Source organism: Entelurus aequoreus, linkage group LG06 (genome assembly GCF_033978785.1).
Source record: "Entelurus aequoreus isolate RoL-2023_Sb linkage group LG06, RoL_Eaeq_v1.1, whole genome shotgun sequence".
Classification (NCBI taxonomy): domain Eukaryota; kingdom Metazoa; phylum Chordata; class Actinopteri; order Syngnathiformes; family Syngnathidae; genus Entelurus; species Entelurus aequoreus.
Window position 1 is genome coordinate 63,807,990 of NC_084736.1, and position 16,034 is coordinate 63,824,023.

The 16,034-nt window shown below is 38.8% G+C and overlaps 1 protein-coding gene across 2 annotated transcripts in view; it reads left to right on the forward strand.

Annotated features, from left to right (window-relative positions):
• LOC133652447 (tetratricopeptide repeat protein 28-like) overlaps positions 1–16,034 on the forward strand; it is a 605,917-nt gene that overhangs the window by 1,052 nt on the left and 588,831 nt on the right. For both annotated transcript variants that reach the window (XM_062051209.1, XM_062051210.1), the window contains exon 2: positions 9,693–9,992. In XM_062051209.1, the coding sequence (XP_061907193.1) occupies positions 9,693–9,992 (300 nt within the window). The remainder of the gene's footprint in view (positions 1–9,692; positions 9,993–16,034) is intronic.

Sequence of the window (16,034 nt, forward strand, 5' to 3'; positions counted from 1 at the left end):
GTAACACCCGAATAAGTTTTTCAACTTGTTTAAGTCGGGGTCCACGTTAATCAATTCATGGTACAAATATATGCTATCAACATAATACAGTCATCACACAAGTTAATCATCAGAGTATATACATTTAATTATATGCATTATTTACAATCCGGGGGGTGGGATGTGGATGGGGTTGGGGTGGGGTGGTCGGGTTAGGTTAGGTTGATATCAGCACTGCAGTCATCAACATACTTGCCAACCTGGGTGTGGGTTCACAGTGTGGCGCATATTTGTAACAGTGTTACAAATATGTTAAGTTGTTTATACGGTCACCGTCAGTGTGACCTGTATGGCTGTTGATCAAGTATGCAGGCATTCACTCATGTGTGTCTAAAAGCCGCATATATCATGTGACTGGGCCGACACGCTATTTGTGTGGAGTAAAAGCAGACGTGACGACAGATTGTCGAGGACGTTAAAGGCAGTGCCTTTGAGGCACGCCCCCAGTATTGTTGTCCGGGTGGAAATCGGGAGAAATTCGGGAGAATGATTGTCCCGGGAGATTTTCTCTCCAAGATTGCGATATTTATGCATAAAAATTAGAGATGTCTGATAATGGCTTTTTTGCCGATATCCGATATTCCGATATTGTCCAACTCTTAATTACCGATTCTGATATCAACCGATACCAATATATACAGTCGTGGAATTAACACATTACTATGCCTAATTTTGTTGTGATGCCCCGCTGGATGCATTAAACAATGTAACTTTACCATGAATTGATTAACGTGGACCGACTTAAACACATTGAAAAACTTATTCGGGTGTTACCATTTAGTGGTCAATTGTACGGAATATGTACTGTACTGTGCAATCTACTAATACAAGTTTCAATCAATCAATCAAAAACAAGGTTTTTCAAAATAAGAGAACAACTTCAACTCCAGTTATGGAAAAAAGTGCCAACATGGCACTGCCATATTTATCATTGAAGTCACAAAGTGCATTATTTTTTTTTAACATGCCTCAAAACAGCTTGGAATTTGGGATATGCTCTCCCTGAGATAATCCTAATACCCACTACAACTATGGGAAATACTATACTTTGACTCTCACAAAGTGCATTATTTTAAATTTTTCTTAAACATGCCTCAAAACAACAGCTACAAAAACAATGAAGGCACACAGCTTCAGTCCAGAGTATACTAGACGTCCGTGTTTTACCGGATATGTACCGCTCCGTACAGCGGCGTTTTAAATAGTCATTCATTTTACTTTTTGAAACCGATACCGATAGTTTCCGATATTACATTTTAAAGCATTTATCAGCCGATAATATCGGCAGGCCGATATTATCGGACATATCTAATAAAAATGCATAAAATTGCGAAATTAATGAGTAAAGGAAGACATGCTGCTTTTAGACTGTCAGTCAACATATTATTGTCTCAAGGGGCTACACATGTGGAGGAGTTCAAGTTCCTCTGAGTCTTGTTCACGAGAGAGGGAAGAATGGATCGTTAGATCGACAGGTGCGGTGTCCTCAGTAATGCGGACACTGTATCAATCCGTTGTGGTGAAGAAGGAGCTGAGCCGGAAGGCAAAGCTCTCAATTTATCGGTCGATCTACGTTCCCATCCTCACCTATGGTCATGAGCTTTGGGTTATGACTGAAAGGACAAGATCACGGGTACAAGCGGCCGAAATGAGTTTCCTCCGCCGGGTGGTGGGGCTCTCCCTTAGAGATAGGGTGAGAAGCTCTGTCATCCGGGAGGAGCTCAAAGTAAAGCCGCTGCTCTTCCACATCGAGAGGAGCCAGATGAGGTGGTTCGGGCATCTGGTCAGGATGCCACCCGAACGCCTTCCTAGGGAGGTGTTTAGGGCACGTCCGACCGGTAGGAGGCCACGGGGAAGACCCAGGACACGTTGAGAAGACTGTCTCCCGGCTAGCCTGGAAACGCCTCAGGATCCCCCGGGAAGAGCTGGACGAAGTGGCTGGGGAGAGGGAAGTCTGGGCTTCTCTGCTTAGGCTGCTGCCCCCGCGACCTGACCTCGGATAAGCGGAAGAAAATGGATGGATGGATGGGGCTACACATTAGAACAGTCCTTCGCAAATAGTGGGGCAGGGCCCCCTGAGGGATGAAATTCAACATGCTTTTTTGCTGTACCAGAATATGACAGAGCGTATGCAGCACTTGGCTTCACTGTAACCACGGTGGGAGACGAGGAAAGACCAGTGTGTTGTTTCCTTTTAATATTATTAAGCTTACAATGTTATGCAGAGGTATAGTTATAACAATAGCTAAATTATATTATTTATAGTCACGGTGGAGAGTTGCGCAAAATATTTTCTTTCTTGGGAGGGGCGTAACAGAAAATAATTGAGAAGTACTGCATTAGAACAATGTACAGTATTATACGTTCAAAAATATTAGGCTTTATGCAGACATACTCAAGAGTTTTTGTCCACATCGTGCTTTTTAACCGAATAAATAACTGATCAAAACTATACAGTGATCCCAGCGATGCACAGAGTGAGACGTATTTTTCCCTATGCAATTCTGATTGGCAAACATAAAAAACAAACACAAAAAAAAAACCTTTAACATCTTGTGGTTGCTTATCGCACAAATTAAAACCTTGATGTCGATTCAGTGTTGATTAATTGTGCAACCCTCGTCGAGATTATTTATTTCCCTACCCCTTTTTCATGTCTATTTCTGATTATGCATTCGAGTTGTGTTTTTTACATGTTGACAATATTTTCTTTAAAAATGTTTGCCATTCAAAGTTTGTTAACCGCGTTTTAGGACTCACCATTTTCTCCATAGAGAGAAAAGCATACAGAATGCGTAGCAATGATTAGATAAATAATTTAGTGATGATGGGAGTGATGCCGGCTTCCCAGCAGGCTTTGCGTCACCAACAGTACTTGTAAATATGTGTTTATCTGTACAGTAATCTATTTATTTATATCTGCACCTTATTGGTCTTTTATTCTGCATTACAACGAGCTAATGCAACAAAATTGTGTTGTTATCTGTACTGTAAAGTTCCAATTTGAATGACAATAAAAGGAAGTGTAAGTCTAAGTCTAAGTTTACATTACATGTTTATCGCTATGTTGAGTTGTTGTTTATTTATTTATATATTTATTTATACCAAGTAGCAGTAGTTGCTTTGTTTGTGTTTTACCCACTAGTTGGCATTTTTGTGCAAACAGTGAATTAGTTTTCTGTGCAGTGATTCTCTGGGATGGTAAATACAATGCAAGTTCAGAATTGGCTCTCTATTGTACCAATAGAGAGCAACTCCATCAAGCAAAGCTCAAAAGTCTATCACCATTTCTTGCCTAGAAACTGTATGATTAAACGCACAAATATACAGCTGCATCTTCGACCTTTACCCCTGTCCAACTATTATCCGTGGTTTTAGAGACATTGATGTGTGTTTTAGTACTTCCAATCCCTTGAAAAGACTAATGTTTGACTGCAACCTCAAGTTCAAGCTGTCCAGGATTATATAAAAAAAAACATTTTAAAAAAGAGGAACTAGCTTCAATTTAATCAGCTACACATCATTTTGACAAAAATTCCCCTCATTGATAGCACTCAAACCTCTCGTGGTGTTTACGTACACAATAGACAATGTTTTGTGGGCGTGAGACCAACGCTGTAACATTTCACTGTGACCTGTTTGAATAAGTACTTCTTCCAGAAGACCCGACCTCTGACTGTTTAACAAAAGAACATGGGTTGAGTCTTACAGTAGCTTAAAATGGAAATCATTTTAGAAAGCAATATATAGTACCTGTTTGCAAGCTTTGCCTAATATAAGGTTTTATTTTAGTAAGACATGTGGTGCCGCTGATATTCTAAATTCATTATTTTAGTGTATTCTTGACTTCCAGTAGGAATACGTAAGAATCTCAGGTGTAATTTATTACATTTAATGTGACCAGGAAGGGCTACACAAATAAAAACCAAGGCCAAAAATCACACTACATTATAACACTACATTTCCTCACTTCCAAAAGCCTGCATGCGAGCTTGTGTTCTATTCTGTCGACCTCTGGAAGTAATTACCAAGGCTTCCCATATCCCAGAATTCCCTTTGAGGAGAGGTGTGGTGAGGAGGAGGAGGAGGAGGAGGCGGTGGAAGGGAAGCCGGCTCAAAAACATGCAACTAGAGAAGACTTTCCTGACTCAGTAATACTCAACCACCCATCACTGCTAATGGAGAAAACGGCTACTTTTAGGACTCATTTGTCACTTACTTGTATGGTTTGTCTGCCAGTTACCATGGCGACGAGCTGGAAAGGAACGGGAACACCCCCCCGCCTCTTAGATTTAACCCTAACTTATCTTAACAAAAGTGAGTATGCGGCTCACATTCCAGCAGCCGTTTTCTCATATCTTCTCAAGGGACAATACCATGGGAGTAAACCTTGGATATAAGTTGCAGGAGTCAGTGTACAGCTTGGAAAGCAGTATAAATTGCTGAAAATAAGTCAATGCACCGTAGGAATGGCCGATTTGGCCTAAAATCTGTATCGAAATTACAATATGTTACACCCTCTTGCGATAACAGTATTTTACAATATGTTATTTAGCATATAAATGATAATAGAAACATTTCAAAACTAGTTAAAAAGACTCCTAATTTAGTTACTGACGTATGTAGTAATAATTACGTAAATTCCGATTAGTTTTTAATACTATTATTGATCTACACGCTAATTTACTGTTAATACTGTGGCTAGTTACTCTCTGCTGTAACATGGTTTTGTCTTCACTTCTATTGAGATGTATTAAGCACTTATTCTTCTTTTGTTTGTCTACTGTACATTAGTTTTGGGTGAAACTACTGTACAAATTTGGTTATCGATCCAATACTTAGAATTAAACGGGGAGTATTGGCCATACCGATGTTCATATTTCAAATTTTTAAGCTCATTAAATGATTACATTTTTTAAAATCAAAATTCTAATCAGACAAAACACTGGATGGCAAATGTAAAAATATTACTGTAACATTTAAACTATTTCGTTATTCCCTTATATTACATTCTATAATTATGATTAAGTAAATAATTGTGCAAAATAATTAAAAGCTAAACAGACGAGTGGCTCTTTTCTCCTGAGTTTGTAAAGAATAACAATGTGATGATAAAAAATATCACTCTAATCACTGTATTATCGATCATATACTGACACTATACCTGGTATCATTAATTTTGATATTTGTATCGATCCATCTCTGTTTACATTCAAGAGCTCTATCCTACCGTTTTGTTCTGCTTTTTGTATCCTGTGTAGTGTTGAATGTTTAGCTATTCCTCGTCCTGTAGTCTTCTAGTGATAATGATACTTGTAAGAAACACATTTTATTTGCTGCCATGAAGGCGAGGATGAGTGATTTAGAAGCAGCTTTGCACTGTGGAGGGACATTAGCTTGCTAGCGACGATGCTACATTGTGTTGAAGACGCCTTTGTTCGCTTGTTGCTGTCAAATTTGAGGGACACAGCTACAATGTCTCATCAACATGCATTATCACGATTAGAGGTGCGGGAAATAATTAATTTTTAGATGTATCGCAATTCAGACATAAACAATTATAGAATAGATTAGTAAAGTCGATAATCGATAATGGATTTATTTAAGTATTTAAGTAATGCAGACATTTAAAAAATTTGGCTGACTGCAGCGAGCCACCTCACCGAGAGATCCGACCAGCTCCTTTGCACACATTTTCATTAATTTAATAAATGTGCGAATAAATGTAACTGTAACTGTGTCTTATTTCTTATTCTTATTTTTTAAAGTTGCAAATGATAAATGCTTATTTAGTGAAACGAAAAGAAATGTAAAACTGTGTCAATATCCATAAATTAAAGATGCATCAGTAATTGATTTTTAATCGAATAGTAGCTCCTGAATCGTAATCGTAATCGAATCGTGAGGTGCCCAAAAATTCCCACCTCTAATCACGATGATTAGAGGTGGGAAAAGCGCTATTGCAAAATTTTTACAATTTCTATTGTTTATTGTCAATATCATGCAACCTTGAATAGAAGTAAAACATTTAGAGTAGTCTGCCAGCTATTTAGACAATAATTGTTGTGTGTTGAGTCTTTTTCAATGTAAATCTATAAGGCTATGCAATCTGCACATTGACTACTCTAAAGTAAAGCATTCATTTATTTAGTATTGTCCCTTAACAGGATATTCTATAATTTCTGGAAGGTGAGGGGTGTGGATACCTTTGTGAAATATTGTACCTCCAAACATGGATATATCTTTTAAGTTTAAACTAATTCATTAGTCGACTAAACCCTTTATTGCGGTCAAATATTCCTTGTATTCACTGTAGACCTTCTCTTTAATGCATATCAATATGTGATGAGACTGCCAACAGACCACTTATGCTGAGTCTCATTGAGATAATTTGTAATGTTGTCATGTTTGTTTGAACCAGTTTAATGTTGCATTATCATTTAACCTTCATACAGTTGCTTAGGCATTTTTTATAGCTGTTTTGCATACTGAAATCGACTGTGTGAACTGAAAAGAAGCTGCCAGTAAATCGAGCACAAGTAAATCGCTGTTACCGGATGCCTGCACAGTCTAATGAGATCCAATTATTTGCAAAGACAATGCTCCGTTTAAGTTGAGACTGTCAGAGAGGTCATCATTTAACAGTATGGTTATCACTATGTGGTTGTAATTTGCATTGATTGCATCATGCTGATAGTTGTATAGTGGCTACCTTATGTCAGGGCTATTTTACTACATAATGACAAGGGCCGCAGTTTTAGGAGCCCAAGGGCACAGGGGCCGGACATCGAAATGTGGATGTTTTGTCAGAAAGTGCCTCCGCAGGTTATATTCCTTTGAGACTGCGTTTACTTAATTACAAAGTACACTCATCGACTTTCACACTGTGCTGTTAATAAATGTATTATTCTGCCCTCACTACTCGTTTCCAGCAATTGCAGATAGTTAACAGCATGAAAAAACAGAAGCTCCAGAAGTTTTGTTGAGAATTGATGTTCATTCTTTTGAATTATTTTCCTTCCTCTGTTATATTTCTTTACACTTCTTCCTTCATTTATGTTTGTAAGACTGAAAATATAAATATAAAATAAACATTACAAAAGTATAATGTCCATTGTATATTTTACATAAATACACAAATACAAGGTTTAGTGTTAACATACTCAGACAAAAAACTACAGATGTTTGTGCATACACAAATTAAACAACATCTACATCAAAAATGGCACACTGTGTATGTGACTTATCACAATTAAACCTAAGGTGTAGCCTTATCGCCTTCTACTGGTCAAATTTTGCGCTATATGTATTAAACAAGCTTCGATCGCCAGAGATTCTTTTAGATAAAAACAACACGACCGTGAATACAATATACATTACGAAATCAACAATTTCAATACAAAACAAACTAAATATCTTTATGCACAATATTTACTTACCATGAATTGATCTACGTGGACCCCAACTTAAACAAGTTGAAAAACGTATTTGGGTATTACCATTTAGTGGTCAATTGTACGGAATATGTACTGTACTGAGCAATCTACTAATAAAAGTTTCAATCAATCAATCAATCAAAACAAAGATTTGACCAATTTCCGTGATGAAGCTTACACGTGTGGATTTCTACCGTTGTTGCTGCTTGTCTAGAACACTGTGTGCGTCGCTTTAAAGGTCCCACAGGAAACACTAACTCGAGCACTTGCTCAGGGTAGAACATTACAGTCGTTGCTAAAAGTCAGATTTTTGCAATTTATTTAGATTTTTTTAGGTTTGAATGAGTAGTTTTCCTCTACTCACCTCACTGCTGCTTCATTGTGACACATAGGCCTCGCTGTTGCCCCCTGTGGGGTGGCGGGAGTACTGCATACATGAGCAACCGACCCTAGTTTGAATGGTTTATTCAAGCCTATTTGGGTAATGTTCGGCGGGCCAAATGAAAAGATTTGTCGAGCTGGAGGTGGCCACCAGTTGAATAGGCTTGCCTTATGTTGACACATTGACACATTGTTATAGTGTAGTGTAGTTGTACACCTCTACAAAGTTTTAAAACAACATTAGAATGCACTTATGCCAGTGTTTCCCAACCTTTATTAAGCCAAGGCACACATTTTACATGAAACTAATCTCAAAGCAAACCGCCAAGCGTGCCATGACTTAATGTATGGATGGCAACACAAAAAAAGGATACCACGCACGTGCACAGACAATTTGGGGGGCAGGAGCTCAAGCCTGAAAAAAAGACACATCGCAAAAATTATTCATATAATTACTGTTATTATGAAAAAAGTCCCAGCAGGATATTTTCAACATATATAATAAACAATACAAACTCAAATCATCATACTGGAATAAAAGGTGTACTTTACACACATTTATTTTGTTTTGACAGAGCATAAACAGCATCAATGGATAGCTCAGTTTTTATGACACTTACAAATCACACAAAGAATGTAGGTTGCAGCTCCAATTAGGTCATGTTTTTTTTAGTGATTTCACAACGACTTGTGATGAAAATAATAATATTTTTTTCCCAATTTTGCCCGGAAAATGCAATTATATTATCTCATATATAATATTGAAATGCAAATGTTGACAGGTATGCCGTCTCTCCCTTCATTAAACATGAGAAACATCAGTAAACAACTGTTTTCCTATTTTATTTCTGAAACTTTGGACCAGTAGCGACATAATGTTTTCCGCAGCGCTAACATTGTGGTTAATTTTGAATTTTAAAATGCTACTAACTTATTACCTGTCCGTCTATTGCTGCGTGTCAGAGAAGATGTACTGTAGGTCCAGCGTATAGGACGAGGTGGAGGGCCAGGGGCTTGTGAGCGCCATCTAGCAGTTTGGGGAGGGATTATCACAATAACTCAAATATATGCCCTTCAAATATGAAAACATATTTGGGGGGAATTGATTAGAAAGAGTATTTTTTATTCTTAAATAAATGAAGAAAAAAAATGGGCTCCAGCAGAAAGGGCAGGTGTCTAACTGTTCACATGCCTGTTGGATACACAGGTTAATGATGTACCTTTTGCCATTTAGTGGAAGAATGTTAAGTTGTTCTACTTGTCAATATTGAAGTTTTCTGGCATACAGTAGATTGTTTAACGAAGTTATTTGTTGAAAACACAATTACTGTATTTTCCGAACTATAAACCCCACCGGTATACAAGTCACACCCATTAAATTTTAGAAGAAACACTATTTTTTTTCATAAATTAGCCGCACCAAACTATAAGCCATAGATATATTAGAGTATGTTGTGAAATGAGATATTTACTAGCCTAAATTGGTGCCTGTTACGCGACAATAAAACTGGCTGATCAAACAACACAGAAAAGTCATTGATGTTTTTATTAATCCTTTTATTTCTCTTTTTTTAATACGGTTCTATATGTATATCAGGATCCTTCTTCCTTGTATTTTCTAAACACTTTGAATTTGAACAGTTTCTTAAATATGATAATTTTAGTACATTGTTTGATTTCTTTTTGCTTAATCCATTCCATAATTTAGCCGTTGGCGAAGAAAAATCCATAGATTAGCCGCACCTTTGTATAAGCCGCAGAATTCAAAGCTTGGGTAATATAGTCCAGAAAATACGGTAATTATTGTCACTTACACCTCTTTTTGTATCTCTCCAGGCCTCAACCTCCGGCCGTCGGGCTGCGAGCCGACCTGCCCGCTGTGTTTCAGGAGACAACGAGACCAGGTCTGGTCTCAGCAAAGCGGAGTTCATGGAGAAAGTACAGCGGAGCAACGAGGCGTGTCAGCAGGGGGACTACAAGAAAGCCGTTGAGTTGTACAGCGATGCCTTAAAAGCGGACCCACAGAACTGTATCCTGTACAGTAACCGGTCTGCTGCGCACCTCAAGCTTGGCCAACACCAGGCTGCACTGGATGACGCCGAAAAAGCTTGCGGAGTTAATCCTAAATGGCCAAAGGTAAGAATCTTTCTACGTCTTTTATAATGAATATACAAAACAACAATTTGTAAAACTATGTTTTTCTGCTGTATATAGTAAAGTATAAAAATAACAGTAAACAAAAAACAGGACTTGAGTGTAATCCAAAGTTCAAAACAATATTTATAATCGGCAACTACAGTAAAATCTCTAAATTGAAATATAGCTTTATGGTTACAAATATATGGATTATGGCATACTTTATGAAAATGTTGTGTATTCTCATTTCAATACTGGTGGTTGAACGAGGAAAACATTTGCAGAGCATTGGATTGTTTTTATTTATTTTTTTATTTAATGTACAAACGCTGCTATTTACCTCAAAGACTCATGCTGCACTATTGTTGTTATGACAACCGACACTTCCTCCTCACTCTTCCTGTCCCCCAGCGAGCCTCGCCATGTCGCCGGCCAGGGCGAGTTTGCTCAACAGCCCTGGTTCTACCCGGTGACAGCCGTGATCATATTAATTAATTGACTTTTTGTCTCTTTTTTTTTATTACTCAAATAAATGTCAAGTGAGAGAGCGTGACATGATTTTTCCCTGATGGATTGTTTTTCATTCTGTATAATAGGGATGTGCCGATTGATCGGTTAGTGATTAATATCGCACGATTTTTGAGAAAAAGTCACAAACAGCGATGCCCTGTGGCTGACACTGTATTTATTTTTAGTCTCAGATTGAGTGGGCAAGCAGCTAATGATGTGTCTCCATACATATTGTGGAGCCGCTCCCCCAAGCTAATAATAATAATCGCCTCCACTGAGGTAAATAAACTGCATTTCTTAGTATTTTAAGTGTCATTATTAAGTTATGTTATCACTGGAGGACGAGGCTAAACATGTTACACACCGATAGCAATCCAGGAGCAGGCATGTTAATAGCAAAGCTAGCTTTAAATAACAACAAGAAATAAGTGCTTAGTAAAGTTTAAGAAGTGTAGATGGAACCGTGTTGCAGCAGAAAGTAAGCAGCTATCAACAGTAAATTAACAAGTAGGTTAATAAGAATCTAGAGAGAGGATAATAAACAAGAATTATTTGTGTGTCAGCATTGTCACTGTCTGTACACGTCACGTAAGGGGAGGACAGATCATCCATAAATTGGTAGTGTCGATACCAAGGGTTGTATCGGTTAATGATTGATACTAGACTGATGAGGTCGATGTTTTTATTTTCTTAAAATTATTTTTTGTTGTTGATTTTGTTAATGTTTACAAACTGAATAATTCCTTGGACACAGAAGGACTTTGAGGGATTTAAATGAGTAGTAGACACAGTAGTATTAGTTTTTGGTTTTGTTAAGTTATTGTGTACTAATTGTTGTCGTTGTTGTGCTCAAACAATTGTATATAATACAAATAAATAAGGAATTAGTTTACATTTTGTGTTGATATTGGTAAACTGTCAACAGCACTTACCATAAATACATTTAAAAAAATGACAGTTAATACATGTGATCAATATCAGTATCGGCTGATCTCACTCATGGATGATCGGAATGTATTTCTACTTTATATTCATTTAGATGAAGATAGCCATCCGTCAGCTGTCCTTCTGGGAGCTTCTATGAAGAACTGCAGAGAGTATAAAATAATTAGAATACAATAATAAGAAATGAACAGTATGACAACTTTTGTATGCACATGGCCCTGAACATGGTTTGTGTGTGTGTGAAGAAATTGCCCCAGAGAATCACAATATCAGTTCTTTGCAAAAAAAATACCAAGAGTTAAATTTTTTAGAATCGGAAAACCCTTCTTTGGTTGAGGCTGTTTTTTACATTTGTGAACATTAATGGGGTTTTACTTGTACAGAAATGTTCCGAGTATTGCAATAATGTTGTTTCATGTTAACGTTTGTGGATGAAAAAGCAGCACACACACATGCACAGACACAGCACTTTGGCGCACCTCCTGTACTGTGCATGTTGTCCAGAGAGTTACCACAGCTATCCGACATTTCAGCTTCCGCCCTGTGGCCGCACAGTGAAGAGTATTTTAGTGAACAACACACACAAGTGAACACACTCCAATGTGGAACTGTGTGTGTGAACAAGTAAACTGTGTCTTTTAGGTCTGATTCACAGATAGATGGAGACATTTGTAGCCATGGTTACTGTACCATACAAGAATTGGGAGACCTCCAAATTGCAATTTCGTTGTACAATGACAATAAAGATCTATTCTATTCTATTCCAAAAGACTCAAGGCTGCAAAAATAATTTGTTTTAGAAAAGACGTCAAATCTAAAAGGAATGACTCTCCCGCTTGACATCAGTACAAAGTTTTTGGAGTTTTGGTCCATGGAGCTTGTCCGGGTCATGAGCACTACTAACCTTTGATAGATTCCACATTACTCTGCCACAAATCGGTCGCGGCCCAATTCCTCACTGAAAGAGCGATTCCATCGATTTCACGATTTAGTGTGGAGAGATGCTTTTGTCTTTCCACGGAGAGATTGATGATAACGTGGTAGAGTGATATTGACGCTAATTTGTCGCCCGGGTGATGCATTACATCTCTTCTTTGCCCTGAGGTCACGTACATGTCCAGGTAGGTTTTCTTTTCAAGTCATTGCAGCAACACTGTCCTTGCATATTTCTGCCAATGACTTGCATCATCCTTCATTGACATCTGCTCTGTTGTCAGTTTGCTTGAAGGACATTTTCTACAGTTTGGTGATATTTTACTACGTATTCAACCCTGCCGCACTTGAGTATAATGGAATATTGCTGTTATAATCATCCAGCTCTTCTTTATACGCTGTCCGAATACAAAGCAGCCTTTGTGGTCTGATTGGGGGAGAGTTGTCTTCAACTAGGCTGTGTTACCATTTTACTCGCTTGCTGTCGTTTGCCTCTGCAGCTTGGCCTTGCTTTTGTGTTTAAATCTTTTTTAGTGAGGGTTCAAAAATATTTTTACCCTCAAAACGCCACAAGGGGTCAGTGTTGCCAAATAGGAAGGTTGTCTGAACGGTTCTGTGTGTGTGCAGCAGAATTAATAAGCATACAAAGCAATTTGATTTCAGAAATTGCTTTTTTTTTCTTTTCTTCCAAAAGTAAATCATGAGCAGCTTTCATCACAGAGGCATAAATGAGTATCATGGGATCAGGCTCTTCCTTGTTTCTTTTTTGTGACATTTTCTTTCACGCAAAACGATGTTCAGATTTGAATAAACTCCCATTTCTAGTGTGCTGTGGCATGTATGAATTATATGATATAATTATATTGACTGTGTGCTGGTTTAGCGAGATGGTTAGTAATGTTGATCTTGTCGTCCATCCATCCCCAATGGTTTGGAGCTATACCATTCATCTGCTTTTGAGGCTTGTTGATGTAAAACAGGGATTATATCACATGAGTGTGGTGGCATTCAGATCCTGTATGAGTCCATAATATCATCAATCATTCCTCCCTATGACTGGGCTTCTGGATTGGCCTGTCAAGTGGTGACAGGCATGGTTTTTGCCGCCCCAGGCACCAACGAGCAGCCCACCCTCCTGAAGAAGGGCTGGAGAGGCGTGAAGGAAGCCCCTTCTGTCGAATGTGTCAGCTCTCGCCGCTGTGAGTGCCAACAAACACATTCTGAGAGAAGAAAGAGAATGTGCAATTTAATGACCCAAGACAGCTTTAGGCCTTTCGTACCTCACCCAGGTTCTGAATATAAAAGGCTTAAATGGGAACAAAATGGGTTGTCATTTCATAGAAGAGGGGCACGTACTTGTGGGTGTCTGTTTGCATTTGGTCTCAATGAGCCACATGTGGGGGAGTAAACGCGTTTTGGCCATGTTCAATTCATTACCTCCACCAAGAAGATTATGTTTTCATCGCCGTTTTATTTGCTCTCTTGCTGGGGAAGGGGGGGGTGTGAGGGCTAAAGAAAAACACATTCAGGGTACATTTACAATCGAATGAAAATAGGAATTTTTTTTTTCCTCTGCTATGCCAAAATGATCCCTGTACGAAGCACATGCATGCCAAGCCAGTCATATTGTGAGCGCTTTGTAAAAAAACAACACACTGCATGCATTTGCACCACAAGTTTGTACTGTATTAGACAAAACCATATTTTAAGTAGTAATGCTACTCCCTTAGTCACAGCACTCTTAGTTCACTTTGTTGGAGAAACATAATCAAAAGCAAAGACCACAAAACACCCAAAATAAACGTCAAATCACTGATCCCACAGAGGTTGGAAATAGGATGATCAAGATGATCCCCTGCTGGCCCCACTATGGATTGGACTCTCATTGGGTTGAGTTTTTTTTTTCCCTGATGTGGGATCTGAGCCGAGAATGTCGTTGTGGCTCGTGCAGCCCTTTAAGACACTTATGATTTAGGGCTATATAAATAAACTTTGATTGATTAATTGATGTTGGGCAGGGATATTCAACTGGCGGCCCCAGGGATAAATCCGGCCCGGGAATGACACCACCTTTGAGTTCAGTTCAAAACTTAGGGGACAAACATTTTAACAAAAAAATAATACAAACATTAGTGTTCCTGTTGTATAGAGGAACTTGAGCAACTGCAAACACATTGGCAGATCCTTGCATCGACATTTGAACCCTGCTAGTAAACATAAAACAAACTTCTGATTTACATAACTGTGTCACGACCCGACTTGGACTCTGGACACAGATGCAGGATTTCTGAAAACAGTTGTTTATTCTCAGAAGGGCAGGGGTCCAAAACGGGAGAAACAAAACAGGCTGTCAAAACAGATCTAACCTGACTACTAAACTAACAAAAATATTAACAACTCAAAACGCTACGGCTATGGAGGGAAAAAGGGGCTAAGAACAAAAACTAACAAATACAACAAAAAGCGCTCCAACGGAGGCGATTCTAAGAAGCTAATCTTACCTGACAAAAGTTTACAAACAAAGAATCTCCCGTGGTTCAAAAAGTACAAAAAACATGACAATGGCTGTAGACAAGACTGTGGCATAGGAACGCTGGAGGTACGCACAAGAGGATACGAAACACTGGCACAGGACAGAAGGAGGACGAGACATTTATACACATGAGGGAGGGTGACACAGGTGGGCGTAATCAGGAAAGACATCAGACCAGTGATACAGGAGGGAGGGCAAGTGATCTGAAACGAGAGGGAGAGTTAGTATTTCAAACTAAAACTGGAAGTGACAAGACAACCTGAAACAAGACGAAAATCAGACAAGACTTCACCCTGGTGTGACAAACTGAGGTGTTCCTCAAGGCACTCCTTTAAGTCCTCTCCTTTTGACAGTTACACTTTTTTTCATTATGTGATTTTTGTTACTGGGCAGCATGGTGGAACAGGGGTTAGTGGGTGTGCCTCACAATACGAAGGTCCTGGATTCGATCCTGGGCTCGGGATCTTTCTGTGTGGAGTTTGCATGTTCATCCATGTGACTGCGTGGGTTGCCTCGGGTACTGCGGTTTCCGCCCACCTCCAAAGACATGCACCTGGGGATAGGTTGATTGGCAACACTAAATTGGCCCTAGTGTGTGAATGTAAGTGTGAATGTTGTCTCTCCATCTGTGTTGGCCCTGCGATGAGGTGGCGACTTGTCCAGAGCGTACCCCACCTACCGCCCAAATGCAGCTGAGATAGACTCCAGCACCCACCGCGACCCAGAAAGGGACAAGCGGTAGAGGATGGATGGATGCATGGATGGATGGATTTATGTTACTAAGGTGTGGAGTTAGTAGTCATTTGTTCATCTTCTTTAGTTATACTAGTGGTATTCCTCAAGGTTCCATTTGAGGTCTTCTCATTATTTCACCTTCATTTGGGCTATTCAACTGGTGGCCCGTGAGTTCAGTTCAAAAAACTTGTGAGACACTCACATTTTTGCAGCAGGTTCTTAAAAACAGTAGAGAGCTGTCATAGAGATAATCTTTGACTATCTTTTTTGCAGAAGGTCCTTAAAAACAGCAGAGTGCTAACTCTGACAAAATTAATAGATTAAAATTAACAAATATCTACTGTAGAGGAAGCTAATATAATTATTTACGATTCAGGGGCTGCAAT